The sequence below is a fragment of the Artemia sp. Qi Xiang Cuo genome, chromosome 15 (genome assembly GCF_049724085.1).
Source record: "Artemia sp. Qi Xiang Cuo chromosome 15, ASM4972408v1, whole genome shotgun sequence".
Lineage (NCBI taxonomy): Eukaryota > Metazoa > Arthropoda > Branchiopoda > Anostraca > Artemiidae > Artemia > Artemia sp. Qi Xiang Cuo.
In genome coordinates this window covers 17644702-17669874 of record NC_142808.1, presented here as the reverse complement: position 1 = coordinate 17669874, position 25173 = coordinate 17644702, and the positions used below count along the sequence as shown (strand labels likewise).

The 25173-nt window shown below is 35.8% G+C and overlaps 1 protein-coding gene across 4 annotated transcripts in view; it reads right to left on the bottom strand.

The window, feature by feature from the left end:
* Nucleotides 1-24950, bottom strand: part of nompA (no mechanoreceptor potential A) — a 227769-nt gene extending 202819 nt beyond the window's left edge. For 3 of the 4 annotated variants that reach the window (XM_089100866.1, XM_089100868.1, XM_089100867.1), the window contains exon 1: nt 24884-24936. In XM_089100866.1, the coding sequence (XP_088956992.1) occupies nt 24884-24932 (49 nt within the window). In that variant the 5' untranslated portion in view covers nt 24933-24936. Of the gene's footprint in view, nt 1-24883 lie in introns of all 4 variants that reach the window. The other variant, XM_089100865.1, reaches the window with a different exon arrangement.
* Nucleotides 24951-25173: the final 223 nt, after the last annotated feature.

Sequence of the window (25173 nt, the reverse complement as noted above, 5' to 3'; positions counted from 1 at the left end):
ATTTCTTTCATTGAAATGCAAGAGTTGGAATATTTCAGTAGTGTTTTGTCGTGGTTTACCTTGTCACAGTTACATTTTCTGGATTTTTCAAAGTTCATTTCGGTTTTCTTTCATTGAAATGCAAGAGTTGGAATATTTCAGTAGTGTTTTGTCGTGGTTTACCTTGTCACAGTTACATTTTCTTGATTTTTCAAAAGTTCATTTCGGTTTTCTTTCATTAAAATGCAAGAGTTGGAATATTTCAGTAGTGTTTTGTCGTGTTTTACCTTGTCACAGTTACATTCGCTTGATTTTTCAAAGTTCATTTTGGATTTCTTTAGTTGAAATGCAAGAGTTGGAATATTTCAGAAGAGTTTTGTAGTGGTTTACAATGTCACAGTTACATTCCCTTGATTTTTCAAAGTTCATTTTGAATTTCTTTCAATGAAATGAAAAAGTTGGAATATTTCAGTAGTGTTTTGTCGTGGTTTACCTTGTCACAGTTACATTGTCTGGATTTTTCAAAGTTCATTTCGGTTTTCTTTCGTTGAAATGCAAGAGTTGGAATATTTCAGTAGTGTTTTGTCGTGGTTTACCATGTCACAGTTACATTCTCTTGATTTTTCAAAGTTCATTTTGAATTTCTTTCATTGAAATGCAAGAGTTGGAATATTTCAGTAGTGTTTTGTCGTGGTTTACCTTGTCACAATTACATTTTCTGTATTTTTCAAAGTTCATTTCGGTTTTCTTTCATTGAAATGCAAGAGTTGGAATATTTCAGTAGTGTTTTGTCGTGGTTTACCTTGTCACAGTTACATTCCCTTGATTTTTCAAAGTTCATTTTCGATTTCCTTCGTTGAAATGCAAGAGTTGGATTATTTCAGTAGTATTTTCTCGTGGTTTACCATGTCACAGTTACATTCCCTTGATTTTTCAAAGTTCATTTTCGATTTCCTTCGTTGAAATGCAAGAGTTGGAATATTTCAGTAGTGTTCTGTTGTGGTTTACCTTGTCACAGTTACATTCTCTTGATTTTTAAAAGTTCATTTTGAATTTCTTTCATTGAAATCCAAGAGTTGGAATATTTCAGTAGTGTTTTGTCGTGGTTTACCTTGTCACAGTTAAAGTCACTTGATTTTTCAAAGTTTATTTTCGATTTCCTTCGTTGAAATGCAAGAGTTGTAATATTTCAGTAGTGTTTTCTCGTGGTTTACCATGTCACAGTTACATTCCCTTGATTTTTCAAAGTTCATTTTAGATTTCATTCATTGAAATGCAAGAGTTGGAATATTTCAGTAGTGTTCTGTTGTGGTTTACCTTGTCACAGTTACATTCTCTTGATTTTTCAAAGTTCATTTTGAATTTCTTTCATTGAAATGCAAGAGTGGGATTATTACAGTATTGTATTGTCGTGGTTTACCTTGTCACAGTTACATTCACTTGATTTTTAAAAGTTTATTTTCTATTTCATTCGTTGAAATGCAAGAGTTGGAATATTTCAGTAGTGTTTTGTTGTGGTTTACCTTGTCACAGTTACATTCCCTTGATTTTTCAAAGTTCATTTTGAATTTCTATCGTTGAAATGCAAGAGTTGGAATATTTCAGTAGAGTTTTGTTGTGGTTTACCTTGTCACAGTTACATTCTCTTGATTTTTCAAAGTTCATTTTGGATTTCTTTCATTGTAGTGCAAGAGTTTGAATATTTCAGTAGTGTTTTGTCGTGGTTTACCTTGTCATAATTACATTCCCTTGATTTTTCAAAGTCCATTTTGAATTTCTTTCGTTTAAATGCAAGAGTTGGAATATTTCAGTAATGTTTTGTTGTGGTCTACCTTGTCACAGATACATTCGCTTGATTTTTTAAAGTTCATTTTGGATTTCTTTAGTTGAAATGCAAGAGTTGGAATATTTCAGTAGTGTTTTGTCGTGGGTTACCTTGTCACAGTTATATTCTCTTAATTTTTCAAAGTTCATTTTGAATTTCTTCTGTTGAAATGTAAGAGTTGGAATATTTCAGTAGTGTTTTGTCGTGGTTTACCTTGTCACAGTCACATTCTCTTAATTTTTCAAAGTTCATTTTGGATTTCTTTAGTTGAAATGCAAGAGTTGGAATATTTCAGTAGTGTTTTGTCGTGGGTTACCTTGTCACAGTTATATTCTCTTAATTTTTCAAAGTTCATTTTGAATTTCTTCCGTTGAAATGTAAGAGTTGGAATATTTCAGTAGTGTTTTGTCGTGGTTTATTTTGTCACAGTTACATTTCCTTGATTTTTCAAAGTTCATTTTGGATTTCTTTCGTTGAAATGCAAGAGTTTGAATATTTCAATAGTGTTTTGTCGTGGTTTACCTTGTCACAGTTAAATTATCATGATTTTTCAAACTTCATTTGGAATTTCTTCCATTGAAATGCAAGAGTTGGAATATTTCAGTAGTGTTTTGTCGTGGTTTACCTTGTCACAGTCACATTTTCATGATTTTTCAAAGTTCATTTTGAATTTCTTTCGTTGAAATGCAAGAGCTGGAATATTTCAGTAGTGTTTTGTTGTGGTTTACATTGTCACAGTTACATTTTCTTGATTTTTCAAAGTTCATTTCGGTTTTCTTTCATTGAAATGCAAGAGTTGGAATATTTCAGTAGTGTTTTGTCGTCGTTTACCTTGTCACAGTTACATTCTCTTGATTTTTCAAAGTTCATTTTGAATGTATTTCATTGAAATGCAAGAGTTGGAATATTTCAGTAGTGTTTTGTCGTCGTTTACCTTGTCACAGTTACATTTTCTGGATTTTTCAAAGTTCATTTCGGATTTCTTTCATTGAAATGTAAGGGTTGGAATATTTCAGTAGTGTTTTGTCGTGGTTTACCTTGTCACAGTTACATTTTCTTGATTTTTCAAAGTTCATTTCGGTTTTCTTTCATTGAAATGCAAGAGCTGGAATATTTCAGTAGTGTTTTGTCGTGTTTTACCTTGACACAGTTACATTCGCTTGATTTTTCAAAGTTCATTTTGGATTTATTTAGTTGAAATGCAAGAGTTGGAATATTTCAGAAGCGTTTTGTCGTGGTTTACAATGTCACAGTTACATTCGCTTGATTTTTCAAAGTTCATTTTGAATTTCTTTCATTGAAATGCAAGAGTTGGAATATTTCAGTAGTGTTTTGTCGTGGTTTACCTTGTCACAGTTACATTTTCTTGATTTTTCAACGTTCATTTCGGATTTCTTTCATTAAAATGTATGAGTTGGAACGTTTCAATAGTGTTCATTCGTAGTTTACTTTGTCACGCTTAAACTCTCTTTATTTTTCAAACTACATTTTGAATTTAATTTGTTAAAATTCATGAGTTGGATTAATTCAGTAGTGTTCTATGATCATTTAACATGTCACAGTTGCAATCTCTTGATGTTTCAATTTTAATTTTGGGTTTCTTTCATTGAAATGCAAGAGTTGGAATATTTCAGTAGCGTTCTGTCGTGGTTTACCTTGTCACAGTTACATTCCCTTGATTTTTCAAAGTTTATTTTCGATTTCCTTCGTTGAAATGCAAGAGTTGTATTATTTCAGTAGTGTTTTCTCGTGGTTTACCATGTCACAATTACAGTCCCTTGATTTTTCAAAGTTCATTTTAGATTTCCGTCGTTGAAATGCAAGAGTTGGAATATTTCAGTAGTGTTTTGTCGTGGTTTACCTTGTCACAGTTATTGTCTATTTATTTTTCATAGTTCATTTTCAATTTCTTTCATTGAAATGCAAGAGTGGGAATATTTCAGTAGTGTTTTGTTGTGGTTTACCTTGTCACAGTTACATTCTCTTGATTTTTCAAAGTTCATTTTTAATTTCTTTCTTTGAAATGCAAGAGTTGGAATATTTCAGTAGTGTCTTGTCGTGTTTTTCCTTGTCACAGTTACATTATCTTGATTTTTAAAAGTTCATTTTTTATTTATTTATTTGAAATGCAAGAGTTGGAATATTTCAGTAGTGTTTTGTCGTGGTTTACCTTGTCACAGTTACATTTTCTTGATTTTTCAAATTTCATTTAGTTTTTCTTTCATTGAAATGCAAGAGTTGGAATATTTCAGTAGTGTTTTGTCGTGGTTTTCCTTGTCACAGTTACATTTTCTTGATTTTTCAAAATTCATTTTGAATTTTTTTCGTTGAAATGCAAGAGTTGGAATATTTAAGTAGTGTTTTGTCGTGGTTTACCTTGTCACATTTACATTCTCTTGATTTTTCAAAGTTCATTTTGAATTTATATCATTGAAATGCAAGAGTTGGATTATTTCAGTAGTGTTTTGTCGTGGTTTACCTTGTCACAGTTACATTCTCTTGATTTTTCTAAGTTCATTGTGGATTTCTTTCATTGAAATGAAAGAGTTGGAATATTACAGTAGTGTTTTGTCGTGGTTTACCTTGTCACAGTTACATTCCCTTGATTTTTCAAAGTTCATTTTCGATTTCCTTCGTTGAAATGCAAGAGTTGGAATATTTCAGTAGTGTTTTGTTGTGGTTTACCTTGTCACAGTTACATTCCCTTGATTTTTCAAAGTTCATTTTGAATTTCTATCGTTGAAATGCCAGAGTTGGAATATTTCAGTAGCGTTTTGTTGTGGTTTACCTTGTCACAGTTAGGCCTACATTCTCTTGATTTTTCAAAGTTCATTGTGTATTTCTTTCATTGAAGTGCAAGAGTTGGAATATTTCAGTAGTGTTTTGTAGTGGTTTACCTTGTCATAGTTAAATTCACTTTATTTTTCAAAGTTACTTTTGAATTTATTTATTTGAAATTCAAGAGTTGGAATATGTAAGTTGAGTTATTTTGTTGTTTAACTCTTCACAGTTACATTCTCTTGATTTTTCAAAGTTCATTTTGGATTTCTTTAGTTGAAATTCAAGAGTTGGAATATTTCAGTAGTGTTTTGTCGTAGTTTACCTTGTCACAGTTATATTCTATTAATTTTTCAAAGTTAATTTTGAATTTCTTCCGTTGAAATGTAAGAGTTGGAATATTTCAGTAGTGTTTTGTCATGGTTTACCTTGTCACATATACATTCTCTTGATTTTTCAAAGTTCATTTTGAATTTTTTCCTTTGTAATGCAGGAGTTGGAATATTTCAGTAGTGTTTTGTCGTAGTTTACTTTGTCACAGTTATATTCTCTTAATTTTTCAAAGTTCATTTTGAATTTCTTTAGTTGAAATGCAAGAGTTGGAATATTTCAGTAGTGTTTTGTTGTAGTTTACCTTGTCAAGGTTACATTCTCTTGATTTTTCAAAGTTCATTTTGAATTTCTTTCATTGAAATGCAAGAGTTGGAATATTTCAGTAGTGTTTCGTCATGGTTTACCTTGTCAAAATTACATTCTCTTGATTTTTCAAAGTTCATTTTGGATTTATTTAGTTGAAATGCAAGAGTTGGAATAATTCAGTAGTGTTTTGTTGTGGTTTACCTTGTCACAGTTACATTCTCTTGATTTTTCAAATTTCATATAGGTTTTCTTTCATTGAAATGCACGAGTTAGAATATGTCAGTTGTGTTTTGTTGTGGTTTACCTTGTCACAATTAAATTCTCTTGATTTTTCAATGTTCATTTTGTATTTCTTTATTTGAAATGCAATAGTTGGAATATTTCAGTACAGATTTGTCGTGGTTTAAATTGTCAAAGTTATAGTCTCTTAATTTTTCAAATTTCATTTTTAATTTCTTTATTTGAAATTAAATAGTTGGATTCTTTAAGTAGTTTTTCGTAGTGGTTTAACATGTCACAATTACAACCCCTTGATTTTTCAAGGTTCATTTTCAATTTCTTTCATTGAAATGCAAGAGTTGGATTATTTCAGTTGTGTTTTGTCGTGGTTTACATTGTCATAGTTACATTCACTTTATTTTTCAAAGTTAATTTTGAATTTTGATCTTTGAAATGTAAGAGTTGGAATATTTCAGTAGTGTTTTGTTGTGGTTTACCTTGTCATGGTTACATTCTTTTGATTTTTAAAAGTTCATTTTGAATTTCTTACATTGAAATGAAAGAGCTGGAATATTTCAGTAGTGTTTTGTCGTGGTTTACCTTGTCACAGTTACATTCCCTTGATTTTTCAAAGTTCATTTTGTATTTCTTTAGTTGAAATGCAAGAGTTGAAATATTTCAGTAGTGTTTTGTGGTGGTTTACCTTGTCAAAGTTACATTGTCTGTATTTTTCAAAGTTGATTTCGGTTTTCTTTCATTGAAATGCAAGAGTTGGAATATTTCAGTAGTTTTTTCTCGTGGTTTACCTTGTCACAGTTACATTCTCTTGATTTTTAGAAGTTCAGTTTGTATTTCTTTAGTTGAAATGCAAGAGTTGGAATGTTTCAGATGCGTTTTGTCATCGTTTAACTTGTCACAGTTATATTCTATTGATTTTTCAAATTTCATTTTGAAAATCTTTCATTGAAGTTAAAGAGTGGGAATATTTCAGTAGTGTTTTCTCATGGTTTACCATGTCACAGCTACATTTTGTGTATTTTTCGAAGTTCATTTCGGTTTTCTTTAATTCAAATGCAAGAGTTGGAATATTTCAGTAGTGTTTTGTCGTGGTTTAGTTTGTCACAGTTACATTTTCTTGATTTTTCAAAGTTAATTTTGGATTTCATTAGTTGAAATGCAAGAGTTGGAATATTTCAGAAGCGTTTTGTCATGGTTTACCTTGTCACAGTTATATTCTCTTGATTTTTCAAAGTTCATCTTGAATTTCTTTCATTGAAATGAAAGAGTGGGATTATTTCAGTAGTGTTTTGTCATGGTTTACCATGTCACAGTTACATTCCCTTGATTTTTCAAAGTTCATTTTGGATTTCATTCATTGAAATGCAAGAGTTGAAATATTTCAGTAGTGTTTTGTTGTGGTTTACTTTGTCACACTTACATCCTCTTGATTTTTAAAAGTTCATTTTGGATTTCTTTGATAGAAATGCTAGAGTTGGAACATTTCAGTAGTTTTTCATCGTGGTTTACCATGTCACAGTTACATTCCCTTGATTTTTCAAAGATCATTTTGGATTTCTTTCGTTTAAATGCAAGAGTTAGAATATTTCAGTAGTTTTTTCTTGTGGTTTACCTTGTCAAACTTAAATTTTTTCTTTATTTTTGTTATGTTAGGTTAGGTTAGGCTATATCAAGTTTGGTTAGGTTAGGTTAGGTTAAGTTAGGTTAGGTTGGGTTAGCCTACGTACGCGCGCGTACGTAGGCTAACCTAACCTAACCTAACTTAACCTAACCTAACCAAACTTGATCTACGTACTACGTACTTAGCCTACGTACGCGCGCGTACGTAAGCTAACATATATATAACATATATATATATATATATATATATATATATATATATATCATGCATATATATAAATATATATATATATATATATATATATATATATATATAACACACACACACACACACACACACACACACACACACACACACACACACACACACACACACACACACACACACACACACACACACACACACACACACACACACACACACACACACACACACACACACACACACACACACACACACACACACACACACACACACACACACACACATATATATATATATATATATATATATATATATATATATGTATATTCCGCTGGGACTGGTGGTCCCAGGGAGACGACAAGCATAAGAAATCTACAATAAGATATAATGCAATAAGATACTTGGACACTTACAATAATCCGACAATATTTCAAGGTATTTCTAATATCAAAGAACCAGAGGTCAATCCGGCATAAAATTAGAATATCACACCCCGTTTCCATAAAATATATCTTTTGTACATTTCGCCAACCACACCTTATCCGGGCCCACTGACGCACATAGTTAGGAAGTGGTGATTTCTCAATTTCCTATTAAGCAGACACCTGCCAGGATGTGTTCCTTATCTTAATAAAAAGTGGTATTTCTAAACTTTTGTATTTGCGTCTTAATAATTTACTATTTTCCAAATTGACTTAATTAGAAAGCGTCACCACAGACTTAAACCGAAGGCACCCTCCCTTAATTTTGAATATAGGAAACTATTCAAGGTATCTAAATGTAATAACTATTGGCTTTGTGATATAAAATAGATATAGATTATCTTTGATCTACCTTGGCAGTTCAGAAAGAGTTTCCTCGTTTCTTGAATCGAATTCCCACAGAACTTGTTAGAAGTGTTTTTAGTCTCTTTTAAAAAATAGTACTGAAAACATGTATTTTGAAACAAATTGAAGAAACTACATTATTACTTATTGTTATAAGAACTTAGTACCTTGTTCCAGTAATTTAAAGAAAATATTCCATTTAAGGTAATGAATTATTTGATTATGGCTATTTATTTATGTCCTGACTCCTGATCAGTGTTACCAGATGTAGCATAATTAGGAAACAAAAGCCTCCAAGCATAAACTTCCATAAGATAGCATAATCTTAGCATAATCTAAGAAAATGTAGAACAACTTATAACATCACATCTAAAAATAAACAAACTTGATACTTTTGAAAAGTATTTGCCATTCGGTCTATCTATATGCTGCTGCTGCTACAGCTGAGAAACCAAAGATTATCGAAGAGTCTGCGAGGATGGTTGTGAGGACGGTGAGTTGTGGGAAGGGTGATGTTCCAACGGCAAGTCCATATTTGGGAGACAATTGGACATCCTCCAGAACCCTATATTCCGACCATGAATATATATTTACAGGTGAATGGGATTCCAAAGTGTTAGAAGCAATGTGACAGAAATTATACTTTTATTATATTTTCCTTTGAATTCGAGCATATAAATATGGATTACAACTGCCAGCGTGGTATCACTTATAGTTTTATTCTTGACTGAGCGATTCACATATCAGGGACAATCAAAATTGCGCTAATCAATTCTTAGATGTAAATTTCTTTTATATAATTAAATAATTTCTATATGATAAATTAAGATACTTTTCCGTTTAAAGACTTTTGATAGACCTTGCATTTCAAAAGTCTAAGAGTCATATTTGTGCACGAAAACTTATAAGAAATAAAGGACACAGAAACACTAAGATTTAACGGGGGGAAAAGTCTTATGAAAAGAAATTATATATCAACCTACTTCTTCTTCTTTATAGACTAATATCCGCTAGTGTCTTAACGTCATACTGACTTGTTTAAACTTAAATAATAGACTGCTATTATCTAAAAGTGTCTTTTATAATCTTAGAATTTAAAACCAATCAAGTGCCAAACATCCTTCACCTAGTCTCTGAATAAAACTGGTTACCTCGTCTCGTAGGCTATCGTATTCATTAAACCGTGAAAAGAGAATGACTTTTTAAACTGTTTCCGCAATATGAACTATTAGCAGATATCAGGGCTTATTAGTGTCGAATTAAAATGCTTTACATATATATAAATATATAAATGTGGCGCGAGGGAGGTGGGGGACATCCAGCTTATTAAGAATATAAATATCAGTAAAACTAAATACAATTTTTATTTTAAAAAAATTCTGAACAAGAACCTATGCCAAAGCTAAAAAAAATGAGCCTTCTCCCTGAGTAGCTAATAAAATAGTGCTTAATATGACTTTTCACTGGATTTTGCAACAGAATTATACAAGATACGAAGAAAAAATTATATTCATGCTTCAAATAAGTGCCTTTTGATCAATAATTCCTAACTGATATTTATATGCTCAAATTCAAAGGAAAATATATTAAAAATGGAATTTCTGTCACATTGCTTCTAACATTTTGGAATCCCGTTCACCTATAAATATATATTCATGGTCGGAATATAGGGTGCTGCTCTGGAGGATGACCAATTGTCTCTCAAATATGGACTTACCGTTGGAATAGCACCCCTCCCACTACTACGGTGATCCTTTTTAAAGCCTATTTAGATTATAAATGCCAAGATGGCTTTGGGAACCAAAAGAAAAAGTATTCCATCACTAAGTGTAGTAGTGAACGGATTTCCAACTCTCATGCAAAAACTTAACAGATACTGACTCCGTTGGTACAAGCTACCATATGTTTTTAGTGACTCCAGAAAGGAAGACTCGAGTGAAATGACTAAACATTTCGTGTGGAGGAAAACAAATTAAACAAAAAACTTCACTGACCAAAGAGTTTTTTCAGATGTCGCAGAACTAGCCAAGAGGTGCTTCCTTACTGTGCTTTTGCTTCCTTAGTGAGTTAGAAATAGATTAATATTATTATCAGATTATATTCTACTTAGAGCTTTTATGAAGATAAAAGCTTTTATGAAGTCGGACTAGTCTTTCACCAGAAAAAAATGTGAGCATACAACTGAATAACTTGTTCACGAATTCGGGGAAAAGAACAAAAAGCGTAGCATAACTCTGTTCAAAAATACATAATTTGGGGCTCAAGAAAGCACAATCCTCTCTTTACGATCTGGTAACACTGCTCTTGATCAATGATTTTCTATTTTTTTTTTTGACAAATAATCTTTTAAAAGCAGATCCACCTAATTTGGGGTCTTAGCTGACATAAGAAGTAGTGTCTAATCATCATCTATGTAAACCTTTGAAAAGCAGATCCGCCTAATTTGGGGTCTTAGATGACATAAGAAGTAGTGTCTAATCATCATCTATGTCAGGCCTTTTGAAACTAAGAGTTGTGATCTGTGTTGAGAGATGGGGCTATTTTCTGCTAATCGGGCTATTAAATTTTTAGTTTAGTGGGACAAATTCAGGGTTGCCAGCCGAACATATTTCATGTCCAAAGGACATGTTCCTATGCGACGGGACACAATGATATAGTAGGGCAAATAAGGGACATAGTTCAGAAATTTGGGACATAAAACCGACACAATTTGCAAATTTGTGACATAAAACAAAACATTTCCCTACAGGATATATATTTTTGTAACAAAATGTATCACCGTTCACAAAAGTTGTTCTAAAATTACTTATCTTGTAGTAAAACTAGCCTACTTACTTTCTACTAATTTTTTATAATTTATACTACATTTTTCGGAGTCGCTTGCTCTTTCCCGAAGACAACAATTTGCAAATACTCTTGAAATTCTTTGCAAGTTTTTATTCTTTAATCTATAAACGATTTTATTTCTCCTTATTTTTACGCTACAGTCAAGATAATAAATAAGCAGGCACCTTTTCGTTAACACTCACATCCAGCTTCCGATAGTCAGGCAAAAATATCTATCTATACATCAAGTATTACCAACTGAAAATCAAAAGTTAACAAAATGAAAAATTTGGATTCTTGACGGTTTGGAACAAAAAAGAAAAAGCCAAACACCCAGGGTGAATTTGGAAATTTGTAAGAAAAAAGCGCGATAGGGTCACATTGTTTAGTTTTTTGCATGCTTTTTTCTGACCAATGCACTTCGTATAGAAGGAGTTGTCGAAAGGAACTTCGAAAGGAGCTTATTCAATTGGAAATTGAAATTTCTAATGTCATTTTTAGCAGTCAAAACTAATTCAAGGGCACCTCCCCCCAATGAAAAACCCACAGGGCAAGGCCTATGAATTATACTAGTTGCCCATTATCAACATATAAGGTTTATATAGAAGGAGTGATCGTATAAACTTCGGAGGGGGATCATTGGAATGGAAATTTGAGGTTTTTGTGCTCTTTTTAAGAGTCAAAAGTGATCAGAGGGCATTCTCCCCCCTTTAAGTATTAAAAAAAGTCCATAGATCATATATTAAAGCTGTTGGGGTTCGCACAACCCTCCAGAGCCTGGGGGTAAGGATTGTTATGTCCCGGGGAATATAAGGCTTTTATGGAAGGGATGGTCGTTTAAACATTAGAAGAGGCTCATTTAATTTGAACTTAAAAATTCTGGTTTCCTTTCCAGAGTCAAAGTAACAGGATATCAACTAGCCCCTCCCCCCTGACACCTTCTTTTCCCAAGCGCATCTGATCGAAATTGTGAGATGGCAATTTTGTCAAAATAGTTCAAAGAACATGTAAGAATTCAGAAAAAAATTCAACAGATACAAATTCCTACAATAATAAAAATTTGAAACGACCAGAAATCATAAGCAGTACAATAGCACTGCTAAAGTAAAGAGTGATGTGGGCACAATGTACCTTTTTTTAATTTTTTTCCTGACCAATTGACTGCGTGTAGAAACGTCGTGGAAACGTCGAAAGGAGCTCATTCGTTTTGATATTGAAAGTTCTAGAGCTCTTTGTAAAGGTCAACATTTGACTGTAAGGCAACCCAGTTTATCTGGTGTTCTGGAATGTCTCTTGACTCCTGGATTGTATCTAATGACATAGGCAAGAAGTCCTCTCATTGGCAAAAATATACCAATGGAAGGGAAAATGTTAACCCTCATGGCGACCATATCTGTCAAGAGGAATTTTCTTTTGAAAATGAGCCTTAAACTCCCACAAGTAATTTTCTACTGTTTACATATCTTTATAAGTTTTGTGCTTTCACACTAATTAATTCTGTATGAATGCATTAAACAATTTTTCTTTCGTTTTCATTATATTTGATGTTAGGTGGCTGCTTTGAAAGAGCTTTGCAAAGCGTTTTTTGATCAATAACACATGTCGTAAATAAAACTAGTTTCTGAGGTTTCAAGATGGATATATATTATGTACATATTATAGACAAAATATGGACTTAATTTGGCTAAAAACGACATATGTTTGGATGCTCAGGGGATATTTCCATGGATCAAAAAGTCGGTAACTCTGGGTAATTTATTAAAAGCCCGTGGGGTGGTTTTCTGGAATATGATGCTTCAGATTTCGCTAATTTTGGGTATTAAGTGTTTTGAAACAAACAAAAAGTCTATTTGTTAGTTCTGCTGGATCCTTTACCTTTTTTAGAGTCTTGGCCAACGATAATATAATATATCTTGAATTACGGATGCCCTCTTCCTGTTTACGAACCTGGCTGCTAGATGCCGAAACGAACCTGAACTTTAAACAAAATTCGAACAATAGTTGATGCACCTGACTTTGAAAAATCTACCTTCAATCTTGCACTTTTTAAGGACTTGGTAAAAGCTACTGGCCTGTCTTCTAGCATATTATTTTGGTCCTTGTATTATATTTACTTTAAAGGTTAGAAATAAGACCTTTATAGTGAAGAGTGCACAGGAACTCCCAATGGATCCAGGCCCTACAGTAAGAAACAACTTGCTTATATCTTGCTTCTCATTTGAAATGGTTTTTGAGATAAAAGGCTGTAAGTCAGTAATTAAGGGCTTTTAGTCATTTCAATTTCAGTGGTATACTTTTCATTTCGACTCGACACCAATTCTCGGGCATTTTATTCTATTTTTTGAAAATATTGGAATTTGTTTTCGCGCTCCAAATTTACTTTAAAGTTTAACCTGGGTAATAGTTACCATTCCTGAATCAGTGTCGAATATGAGTTTTTTGCACTACATAGTTTTTCTAAAAGCAGATTTTCTAAATTTTGGTTACTATGGACCAAGGTTCGCTCTTTACTAGGCTCCAGCTACCGCTACACCCATGACGGGGACGTAGTAATTTATTCTGCTTCTGACTTCTCCCTTTAAGTAGTCCATAAGAAAAGTAAAAGTCTATTGTGATGGTGGTAGATTTGGCCTATTTATGTTCATCCATAACCGTTTTTTTATACACATCTGTGGCGTGAAGAGTGGGGCGTTGAGAAGGGGACTGTCCCTTTCTTACACGGAATAGTTTCTGTTCATTTTAAATTTTAATTTCGCTCCTTACTTTCACTTAAAAATAAACATTTCTAATTTAATTTCTGAACGTTTTGAACTAATGCAGGTTCAAATTTTGCTCATCGTACATGAAAAATTGAAAAAAAATTGCATATTAATTTTAGCGAAGTTCCCTCCCCTGTGTATAAAATTTCCTCTGAAAAGCTTACTGATTTAAGGCTGTGAGTAGTAAGGCCGTAGGGAATATGAAACTTACATGGAAACGTACACCTGAGACACTACAGTTTCACGTGCACATTTTAAAAAGCTGGCAACCTATCTAGTACTTTCAAAAATACATGAAAAAATACATGGAATTACATAAGAACTGGGTCAAGAACACCCACGCCTGAGACGCTACAATTACACGTGGACATTTTAAAAAGCTGGCAAGGTTTTTGTTATTGATATGAATTGCACAATGAATGTGCTGTTTGACGTAGACATTTTTTAGGAGCCTATCAGAGACAGCGGAGGTTACTCAATATATGATAACTTGATTGGTGATGGCAAAAAGGGGTAAGGGATTCGTGAATTGGACTATACGAACGCTCTTATTTGAATAATAGGGAAAAAGAGCTAGATAACATTTGCGAATTGAAGATGGAGAAAAAAAGGGTTAAAGTGATTAGCAGTTAAGGTAACCCTGAAGAGCATGTTAATTCATACCTTATTTATTATAAATTTGGAGCAATCTTTGGTAACGGTTAACGATGATAAAATGGTCTTATGAGTTGACCTAGCTTTAGTTCTTCCATGTGTACTGTATAATACACAAGTGGTGTTTGGACAGTGTTGTCAATTTAAAATACAGTTTAACGTTATACTAAAAAGTTTCCAGTTTTTTTTTAGGAAAAATCTTCCACGTAGGGGGTATTTCCAGTGTGAATACAAAAACAACCAGAAATTCAATAAAAAACCGTTTTTTTTCGAATGACAGTATGAGGAGAAATTTTCTGGCGGAATCGTCTGCAAAAAAATTTACGTGTGTTTGTGTGTGTGTGTGTGTGGGGGGGGGGGTATCCATTGAGGATGGAATTGTCTGCGGTTTATTTCCCGGGAAAGCATAAATGGTCTCCATCAAGAAATGGTTATTTCCACGAATTCCTATACGAAATTTTAAAGCGGTGTTTTGAAAAACACCTTTTTGTGGTATTTTACTTTTAAAAAGTTCGATATTTGAAGCTAGCTTCAGCAGGAGCTTAGGATAGTAGCGGTGACAATTGAGAAATAGAAAACAATTGCCCCATAGTTTGTGAAAAAATACCTTTTTGTGGTATTTATACTTTTAAAAAATAAAAAGTTCAATATTCGATGCTATCTTCAGCAGGAGTTAGGACGAGAGCTGTGAGAATTGAGAGATAGAGAGTAATTGCCCACTAGTTTTTGAAAATACCTTTTTGTAGTATTTATACTTTTAAAAAGTTCAATATTCGAAGCTAGCTTTTGCGAGAGCTTAGGACAAAAGAGGTGACAATTGAGAGATAGAGAGTAATTACCCCTAGTTTTTGAAAAACCCTTTTTTGTGATATTTATACTTTTAAAAAGATCAATATTCGAAGCTAGCTTCTGCGAGAGCTTAGGACAAAAGCGGTGACAATTGAGAGATAGAGATTAATTGCCCCCCTAGTTTTTGAAAAATACCTTTTTGTGATATTTTAGTTTTAAAAAGTTCAATATTCGAAGCTATCTTCAGCTGGAGCTTAGGTGACAAAGTTTTTGAAAAATACTTTTTTGTGATATTTTACTTTCAAAAAGTTCAATATTCGAAGCTATCTTCAGCAGGAGCTTAGGACAAAAGCGGTGACAAACACCCACACAGAGATAACACACACACAGAGACGACACACAAACAGAGACGACACACACACAGAGACGACACACTCAAAGTGAGGACTTACACATAGAGAGGACACACGCACAGAGACGACACACACACACAGACGACAACACACAGAGAGAAGACACAAGCACAGATACGACACACACATAGAGACGACACAGACACAGAGAAAACACACACACAGAGACGACACACACACAGAGACCACACACACACAGAGGCGACACACACATAGAGACGACAAACATACAGAGAAGACACACACACAGAGACGACACACACACAGAGAGATGACACACACACACACACACGAAACACACATAAAGACGACACACGCACAGAGGGAATACACAAACAGAGACAACACACACACAGAGACGACACACACATAGCGACGACACACGCACAGAGACAGCAAACACACAGAGACGACACACATAGAGAGACAGCACACACACACAGAGACGACAAACACACAGAGACAACACACAAAAAGAGACGAGACACACACAGATACGAGACACACAAAGAGACGACACACGCACAGAGACAACACACACACAGAGACGACAGACACACAGAGACCACAGACACACAGAGATTACAAACACACACACAAGTCACGCACATTCAGATAATACACACACATAGAGACAACACAGAGGCGACACACACACAGAATCGAAAAACGCACATAGATGAGACATACACAGAGGCGACACACACTTAGAGACGACAAACATACAGAGAAGACACAAAAACAGAGACGACCCACCCACATAGAGACGACACACACGCACAGAGACGACACACACAGAGACAACACACGCACAGAGACGACACAAACACACAGACGACACACACACATAGCGACGACACACACACAGAGACGACACACACACAGATACGAAACACACATAGAGACGATACACGCACAGAGACAACACACACACAAGGAAAACAAGCACAGAGACAACACACACACAGAGACAACACACACACACAAAGAAGATACACAGATAGCGACGACACACGCACAGAGACGACACACACACAGAGACGAGAATACACAGAGAGAAGACACAGGCACAGAGATACGAAACAGACATAGAGATGACACACGCATAGAGACAACACACACACGGAGAAAACACCCACACAGCGACGACACACACACAGAGACGACACACACACCGACGACACACTCAAAGTGACGACTTGCACATAGAGACGACACACACACTCAGAGATGACAAACAAAGAGAGACGACACACATAGAGAGAGAGACGACACACACACACAAGGAGACGACAAACACACAGAGACAACACACACAAAGAGACGACACACACACAGATACGAAAAACACATAGAGACGACACATGCACAGAGACGACAAACACACAGAGTCCACTCACACACCGAGAGGACAAACACACATAGAGGACAAACACACAGAAACGACACACACACAGAGATGACACACACATACAGACAACACAGACACAGAGACGACACACACACAGAAACGAAACACACACAGAGACGACACATACACAGAGGCGACACACACACACACAGAGACGAAAAACATACAGAAAAGACACAAAAACAGAGACGACACACCCACAGAGATGACACACACACAGATACGAAAAACACATAGAGACGACACACACATAGAGATAGCACACACACAGAGACGACACGCACACAGAGATGGCACACACACAGAGACGACACACACAGAGACGACACACACACACAAAGTGACGACTTACACATAGAGACAACACACACTCAGAGACGAAAAACACACAGAGACGACACACACACAGAGACGACAAACATAGAGGGACAACACACACACACAGAGCCGAGAAATACAAAGAGGCAACACACACAAAGAGACGACACACACAGATACGAAACATACAAAGAAACGACACACGCACAGAGACGACACACACATAGAGCCGACTCACACACAGAGAGGACAAACACACAGAGACGACAGAGACAAAGAGACGACTCACACACAGAGGGGACAAACACACAGAAACGACACACACACAAAGAGACGACACGCCCATAGAGACAACACAGACACAGAGACGACACACACACAGAGACGAAACACACACAAAGACGACACATACACAGAGACGACAAACATACAGAGAAGACACAAAAACAGAGACGACACACCCACAGAGACGACACAAACATAGAGACGACACACGCACAGACACGACACACTAACAGAGTCATAGTGAGAGAGATATCCAAAAAGTTGGGTTGATCTAGGTTCACGAGACTGGCGCGCCACTCTAAGTGAACCTAGATCAACCCAACTTTTTGGATATCTCTCTCACTATGACTCTGTTTGTGTGTCGTGTCTGTGCGTGTGTCGTCTCTATGTGTGTGTCATCTCTGTGGGTGTGTCGTCTCTGTTTTTGTGTCTTCTCTGTGTGGGTATGTGTCGTCTCTGTGTATGTTTCGTCTGTGTGTGTGTGTTGTCCCTCTATGCATGTCGTCTCTGTGTGTTTGTCGTCTCTGTGCGTGTATCGTCTCTATGTGTAAGTCATCACTTTGTGAGTGTCACCTCTGTGTGTGTCGTCTCTGTGTGTGTGCCATCTCTGTGTGGGTGTCGTTTCTGTGTGTGTGCTATCTCTATGTGTGTGTCGTCTCTATGTGTGTTTCGTATCTGTGTGTGTGTCGTCTTTGTGGGTGTGTCGTCTCTGTTTTTGTGTCTTCTCTGTATGTTTGTCGTCTGTGTGTGTGTGTGTGTCGACTCTGTGTATGTGTCGTCTCTGTGTGTGTTTCGTCTCTGTGTGTCTGTCGTCTCTGTGTGTGTGTTGTCTTTCTGTGTGTGTCGTCTCTGTGTGTGTGTCGTTTCTGTGTGTTTGTCCTCTCTGTGTGTTTGTCCTCTCTGTGTGTGATTGGACTCTGTGTGTGTGTGGTCTCTGTGCATGTGTCGTCTCTTTGTGTGTTTCGTATCTGTGTGTGTTTCATCTCTTTGTGTGTGTTGTCTCTGTGTGTTTGTCGTCTGGGTGTGTGTGTGTGTCGTCTCTCTATGTGGGTCATCTCTGTGTGTTTGTAGTCTCTGTGTGTGTGTGTCGTCTCTATATGTAAGTCGTCACTTTGAGTGTGTCGTCTCTGTGTGTGTGTCGTATGTGTGTGTGTGTCGTCTATATGAGGGTGTTGTCTCTGTGTGTGTTATCTCTATGAGTGTGTCATCTCTATGTGTGTTTCGTGTCTCTGTGCCTGTGTCTTCTCTCTGTGTGTTCTCGTCTCTGTGTGTGTGTCGTCTCTGTGCGTTTGTCGTCGCTATCTGTGTATCGTCTCTCTGTAAGTGTGTGTTGTCTCTGTGTGCGTGTTGTCTCTGTGCTTGTTGTCCTTGTGTGTGTGTTGTCTCTGTGCGTTAATCGTCTCTATGTGTGTTTCGTATCTGTGTGTGTGTCGTCTCTTTGTGTGTGTCGTCGCTCTGTGTGTGTGTCGTGTCTGTGTGTGTGTGTCGTCTCTGTGCGTGTGTTGTCTCTGTGCGTGTGTGTCGTCTCTCTGTGGGTGTGTCGTCTCTGTTTTTGTGTCTTCTCTGTATGTTTGTCGTCTCTGTGTGTGTGTCTCCTCTGTGTTTGTGTCGTCTCTGTGTGTTTGTAGTCTCTGTGTGTGTGTTGTCTCTGTGTGTGTGTCGTCTCTGTTTGTATGTAGTCTCTCTGTGCGTGTGTCTTCGCTCTGTGTGTGTCGTCTCTCTGTGTGTGTCGTCTCTGTTTGTGTATTGTCACTGTGCGTGTGTCGTCTCTTTGTGTGTTTCGTCTCTGTGTGTGTGTCATCTCTGTGTGTGTGGGTCGTCTGTGTGTGTGCGTCTTCTCTGTTTGTTTGTGGTCTCTATGTGTGTGTCGCCTCTGTGTGTGTGTCGTCTCTGTGTGTGTGTCGTGTGTGTGTGTGTGTGGTGTCTCTGTGTCTTTGTTGTCTCTATGTGTGTCTCGTCTCTGTGCGTGTGTCTCCTCTCTGTGTGTTGTCGTCTCTGTGTGTGTGTGTCGTCTCTGTGCGTGTGTCCTCTCTATGTGTAAGTCCTCACTTTGAGTGTATCGTCTCTGTGTGTGTGTCGTCTCTGTGTGGGTGTTTGTCACCGCTTTTGTCCTAAGCTCCTGCTGAAGATAGCTTCGAATATTGAACTTTTTAAAATTAAACTATCACAAAAAAGTATTTTTCAAAAACTAGGGGGGCAATTAATCTCATCTCTCAATTGTCACCGCTTTTGTCCTAAGCTCTCGCAGAAGCTAGCTTCGAATATTGAACTTTTTAAAAGTATAAATATCACAAAAAAGTGTTTTTCAAAAACTAGGGGCAATTACTCTCTATCTCTCAATTCTCACAGCTCTCTTCCTAAGCTCCTGCTGAAGATAGCTTCGAATATTGAACTTTTATTTTTTAAAAGTATAAATACCACAAAAAGGTATTTTTTCACAAACTATGGGGCAATTGTTTTCCATCTCTCAATTGTCACCACTACTATCCTAAGCTCCTGCTGAAGCGAGCTTCGAATATCGAACTTTTTAAAAGTAAAATACCACAAAAAGGTGTTTTTCAAAAACTAGGGTGGCAATTAACTCTATCTCTCAATTGTCACCGCTTTTGTCCTATGCTCCTGCTGAAGATAGCTTCGAATATTGAACTTTTTAAAAGTATAAATACTACAAAAAGGTATTTTTCAAAAATAGGGGGCAATTGCTCCTTATCTCTCAATTGTCACCGCTACTATCCTAAGCTCCTTCTGAAGCTGGCTTCGAATATTGAACTTTTTAAAAGTAAAATACCACAAAAAAGGTGTTTTTCAAAACCTAGGGGGCAATTAATCTCTATCTCTCAATTTTCACCGCTTTTGTCCTAAGCTCTCCTGCTGAAGATAGCTTCGAATATTGAACTTTGTATTTTTTTAAAGCATAAATGCCACAAAAAGGTATTTTTCAAAAATAGGGGGTAATTGCTCCTTATCTCTCAATTGTCACCGCTACTATCCTAAGCTCCTGCTGAAGCTAGCTTCGAATATTGAACTTTTTAAAAGTAAAATATCACAAAAAGTTATTTTTCAAAAACTAGGGGGCAATTAATCTCTACCTCTCAATTGTCGGCGCTGCCGTCCTAAACTCCTACTGTAGCTAGCTTCGAATATTCAACTTTTTAAAAGTAAAATATCACAAAAAGGTATTTTTCAAAAACTAGGGGGCAATTAATCTCTATCTCTCAATTTTCACCGCTACCGTCCTAAGCTCCTGCTGAAGCTAGCTTCGAATATTGAACTTTTTAAAAGTAAAATATCACAAAAAAGGTATTTTCCAAAAACTAGAGGGCAATTAATCTCTATATCTCAATTGTCACCGCTGCCGTCCTAAGCTCCTGCTGAAGCTAGCTTCGAATATTGGACTTTTTAAAAGTAAAATATCACAAAAAGGTAATTTTCAAAAAAATAGGGGGCAATTAATCTCTATCTCTCAATTGTCACCGCTTTTGTCCTAAGCTCCTGCTGAAGATAGCTTCGAATATTGAACTTTGTATTTTTTAAAAGTATAAATACCACAAAAAGGTATTTTTTCAAAAATAGGGGGCAATTGCTCCTTATATCTCAATTGTCACCGCTACTATCCTAAGCTCCTGCTGAAGGTAGCTTCGAATATTAACTTTTTAAAAGTAAAATACCACAAAAAGGTGTTTTTCAAAACACCGCTTTAAAATTTCGTATAGGAATTCTGGGAAATAACCATTTCTTGATGGAGACCATTTAAAATGCTTTCCCGGGAAATTAACCGTGGACAATTCAATCCTCACTGAATACCCCCCCCCCACACACACACACACAAACACACGTACATTTTTTTGCAGGCGATTCCGCCAGAAAATTTCTCCTCATACTGTCATTCGAAAAAGAAACGGTTTTTTATTGAATTTCTGGTTGTTTTTTGTATTCACACTGGAAATCCCCCCTATGTGGAAGATTTTTCCTAAAAAAAAAAAAACTGGAAACTTTTTAGTATAACGTTAAACTGTATTTTAAATTGACAACTCTGTCCAAACACCAGTTGTGTATTATACAGTACACATCGAAGAAGTAAAGCTAGGTCAACTCATAAGATCATTTTATCATCGTTAACCGTTTCCAAAGATTGTTCCAAATTTATAATAAATAAGGTATGAATTAACATGCTCTTCAGGGTTACCTTAACTGCTAATCAAATAACCCTTTTTTTCTCCATCTTCAATTCGCAAATGTTATCTAGCTCTTTTTCCCTATTATTCAAATAAGAGCGTTCGTATAGTCCAATTCACGAATCCCTTACCCCTTTTTGCCATCACCAATCAAGTTATCATATATTGAGCAAGCTCCCCTGTCTCTGATTGGCTCCTAAAAATGTCTACATCAAACGGCACATTCTTGTGCAATTCATATCAATAACAAAAACCTTGCCAGCTTTTTAAAATGCCCACTTGTAAATGTAGCATCTCAGGCGTCGGTGTTCTTGACCCAGTTCTTGTTTAATTCCATGTATTTTTTCATGTATTTTTGAAAGTACTAGATAGGTTGCCAGCTTTTTAAAATGTGCACGTGAAACTGTAGTGTCTCAGGTGTAAGTTTCCATGTAGGTTTCATATTCCCTATGGCCTTACTACTGCTGTGTAATACGAGTTTGGGGCACAAAAAGCTTCATTCGCAACACAAAAAACGTAACAAAACAATGTTTCTAAGAGCTGAAATCATAAATACATAAAAAAAATGTCTTTGCTGTTAAACTGTAATAAATAAAACATGTTGTTGTTGTTGATAATAATAACCGACTGTTTAAATACTTGCACACCTTCTAAACAGTTTCAGGAAATATTGTTACTGCAAGTTCTAGAGCCATTTACCCATTTCATAAATCAAGGAAAATGATTAGTTAACAATTTCATTAAGTACCGTCAAGAGCGAGGTATTGAGGAGGTGGTAATCCCCCTCATATACATAAAATAATTTCTGTTTGTTTTAAGTTTTAATGTTGCTCCTAACTTTAAGTTGAAAAAACCTGTTTTTTGGATTTAATTTCTTTTCTTATTTACATAATACCTTGGAAATTCAGCTTCTTCCTGCATGGAAAGTTCTTTCCCCGCATGGTAAATTTCTCCTTGTTTCTCTGCATGGTAAACCCCCCAATAGGAAAATTTTCCCTAGACAATCCCATTCCAGCTGACAATCGTCCCTGGAAAATTTCTTGCGGACGATTACGGCTTTAAAATTTTTCTGTCCCACTTCCATTTGAAAAACACTTTTATTTCTGATTGTTTTTAGTCATTCCAAAAATTCCCTCCGTAGAACATTCTTCTTAGAATTATCACCTTTCGGCCCCCTAGTAGAAAGGTGTTCCCGCAGAAAATTCCTTGTGGAGAATTTGCCATGTGAAAACTCCCCTATTGAGTATGCCTCCCTTGGAGAATCCCCCTCCCCTCACATACGGAAAGATAATCTAGACAATTTCAACCAGGGTAAATATTTTCCCCGGACAGTTCTAATATATTCAACTATAAAATTGAGGCGGCCAAGAGAAAGTATGACAAATAAAAAAAAATTTGTAAAGGAATCCTGGCAATTTCCCTAGTACAAAATTTACCTTGGAAAGTTCACGCCCCGAGAACGTCCCTCCCCACGGAAAATTATCCCCGTAGAAAATACCCCTTGTGGAAAATTCTCCCCCCTCAAAATGTCTGTATACTTTCCCATAAGAAATGCTATGCGTAAATAATGGGCGAATTCTGTGACTCACAAAACTTTCCCCAGGGGCTGTGGGGGATAATGTTATCCTTAAATAAATAGTTACTGGGCTTTTCAGATATGTTGAACAAAATTGCCTTCTCAGAATGTTGATCGGATAATATTTAGGAAAAAGATGGGTGGGAGAGGGGTCAGTTGCCCTCCAATCTTTTTGGTCCCTTAAAAGGGGCACTAGAATTTTTAATTTTCGTTCGAATGAGCCCTTTCTTGATATTATAGGACTATTGGTTCAATGCAATTACCCCTGGGGAAAATCAGGGCTACAATAGTTTTCGCTATTTTTGGGCTCTGCACCGGTTGGGCTATGCGTTCCACCGAGAACCTTGCAAATATGCCGGGCACTAGTATGTCTTCAAAAACTGCCAATTTATATGCAAAAAATATCAACAGTTTTAAACAAGCTTTTTCTTAATTCCCTTTGTTCGGCTTGTAGTATGTTCGCGATATTCGGACCAAAGTTAACCTCAAATGTTCGTTTGATTGAGGCCTCTCCTGATATTCTACGACCATTAGCTTGACAAGCTGACTCCTTAGCATACTGAACTAGTTTACGTGCCTTCATCAGGATTGCTCCACTTTTGGGGGGTGTTTTTCTCCTTATTGTAATATTATGCTAATTTTATTATTTTAATAAATATAGATAAATAACTTTGAACTATATTTTAAATTAGCACAAGAAGTAACACTCTTTCACGTAGACTTGCATATTCTTTTAGACCTTTATTTTCTTAGCAGTTTGGTTACTATTGACAATGATTGTTTTTATCCTTCATTACCCTAGTTAAATTAGAAGTCTAAGCTCGCATTAGTTTGATGGAAATTTCCTATGGTAAAAATAACTTGTGTAGATTTGCTACAAGATTCAAATAAACGGCAGAAAACTACAAGTCGACTTCTACTCACTTGGATATATTAGAAAAAGCCATTTAACTTCTCCTATTTTGTGGATAGAGATATTCAGATGTATTGAAACTTACACAATTAGGAAGCGTGAATTTGCTTTTTTTTTTAACTGAGTCAGAATTTCCTTTTAAAGTTTAGGAAGGGACAGCCTCTAAAAATACTCTAGTTTACCTGCTTGGAAAACATTAAAAATCAGGTAAAAAATGAATATAATTGGAATTATTTTTGTGCCAACCTCCTTAATTGAAATCTTTGCCGACACAGAATACCTATTATTTATGTTGTATGTGCATTAAATAGACCCGTGTTTTACTTAATAATTAGTATAATTAGTAAGAGATTATACGTTTTCTTTGTTTTAAACAAGCTCCTCGCTTACTTTTTGAACTTTTGAGGCGTTTAAGACCCCGGATAAATTTTTATCAAACTTATTTCGGAAGCTCCCTGTGTTGCTGGGTAAATTTTCTACTGAGCCTTTGTCATTGAGACTGTCAGACGGCACTGAGACTCGCAAAAAAGCATTTATTGTATCGAACGTCTTTAAGTAACAATTCTTTATGCAAGTACTCTTGAGCAATTTGACACATCAAAACAACAAAAAATAATTTCTAGAATTACGAAATATTCTACAAAAATTGTTTACCCTCGGATATCATCCTCAAAACAGCAAGAAAGTTTAAGGCCTGTACCATTGTACCTACGCCAAACATTTTGCTACTAATTCAACTCGTAAACAAAAAATTAACTGATGAGCTATGCATGTAGAGCCCACCTCTGGAAATCTCCATAAATTTCCGCTTTGTCGGACTTCCGCCGCTAACAAATGAAAGGCGGCGGCTCTATCAGCTATGGATGGATGACCCGATCCGGACACTATGGGAAACTAACAAATTCCAAGTTAATAGACAGGTGTTAAATATTTCAAATAGCATT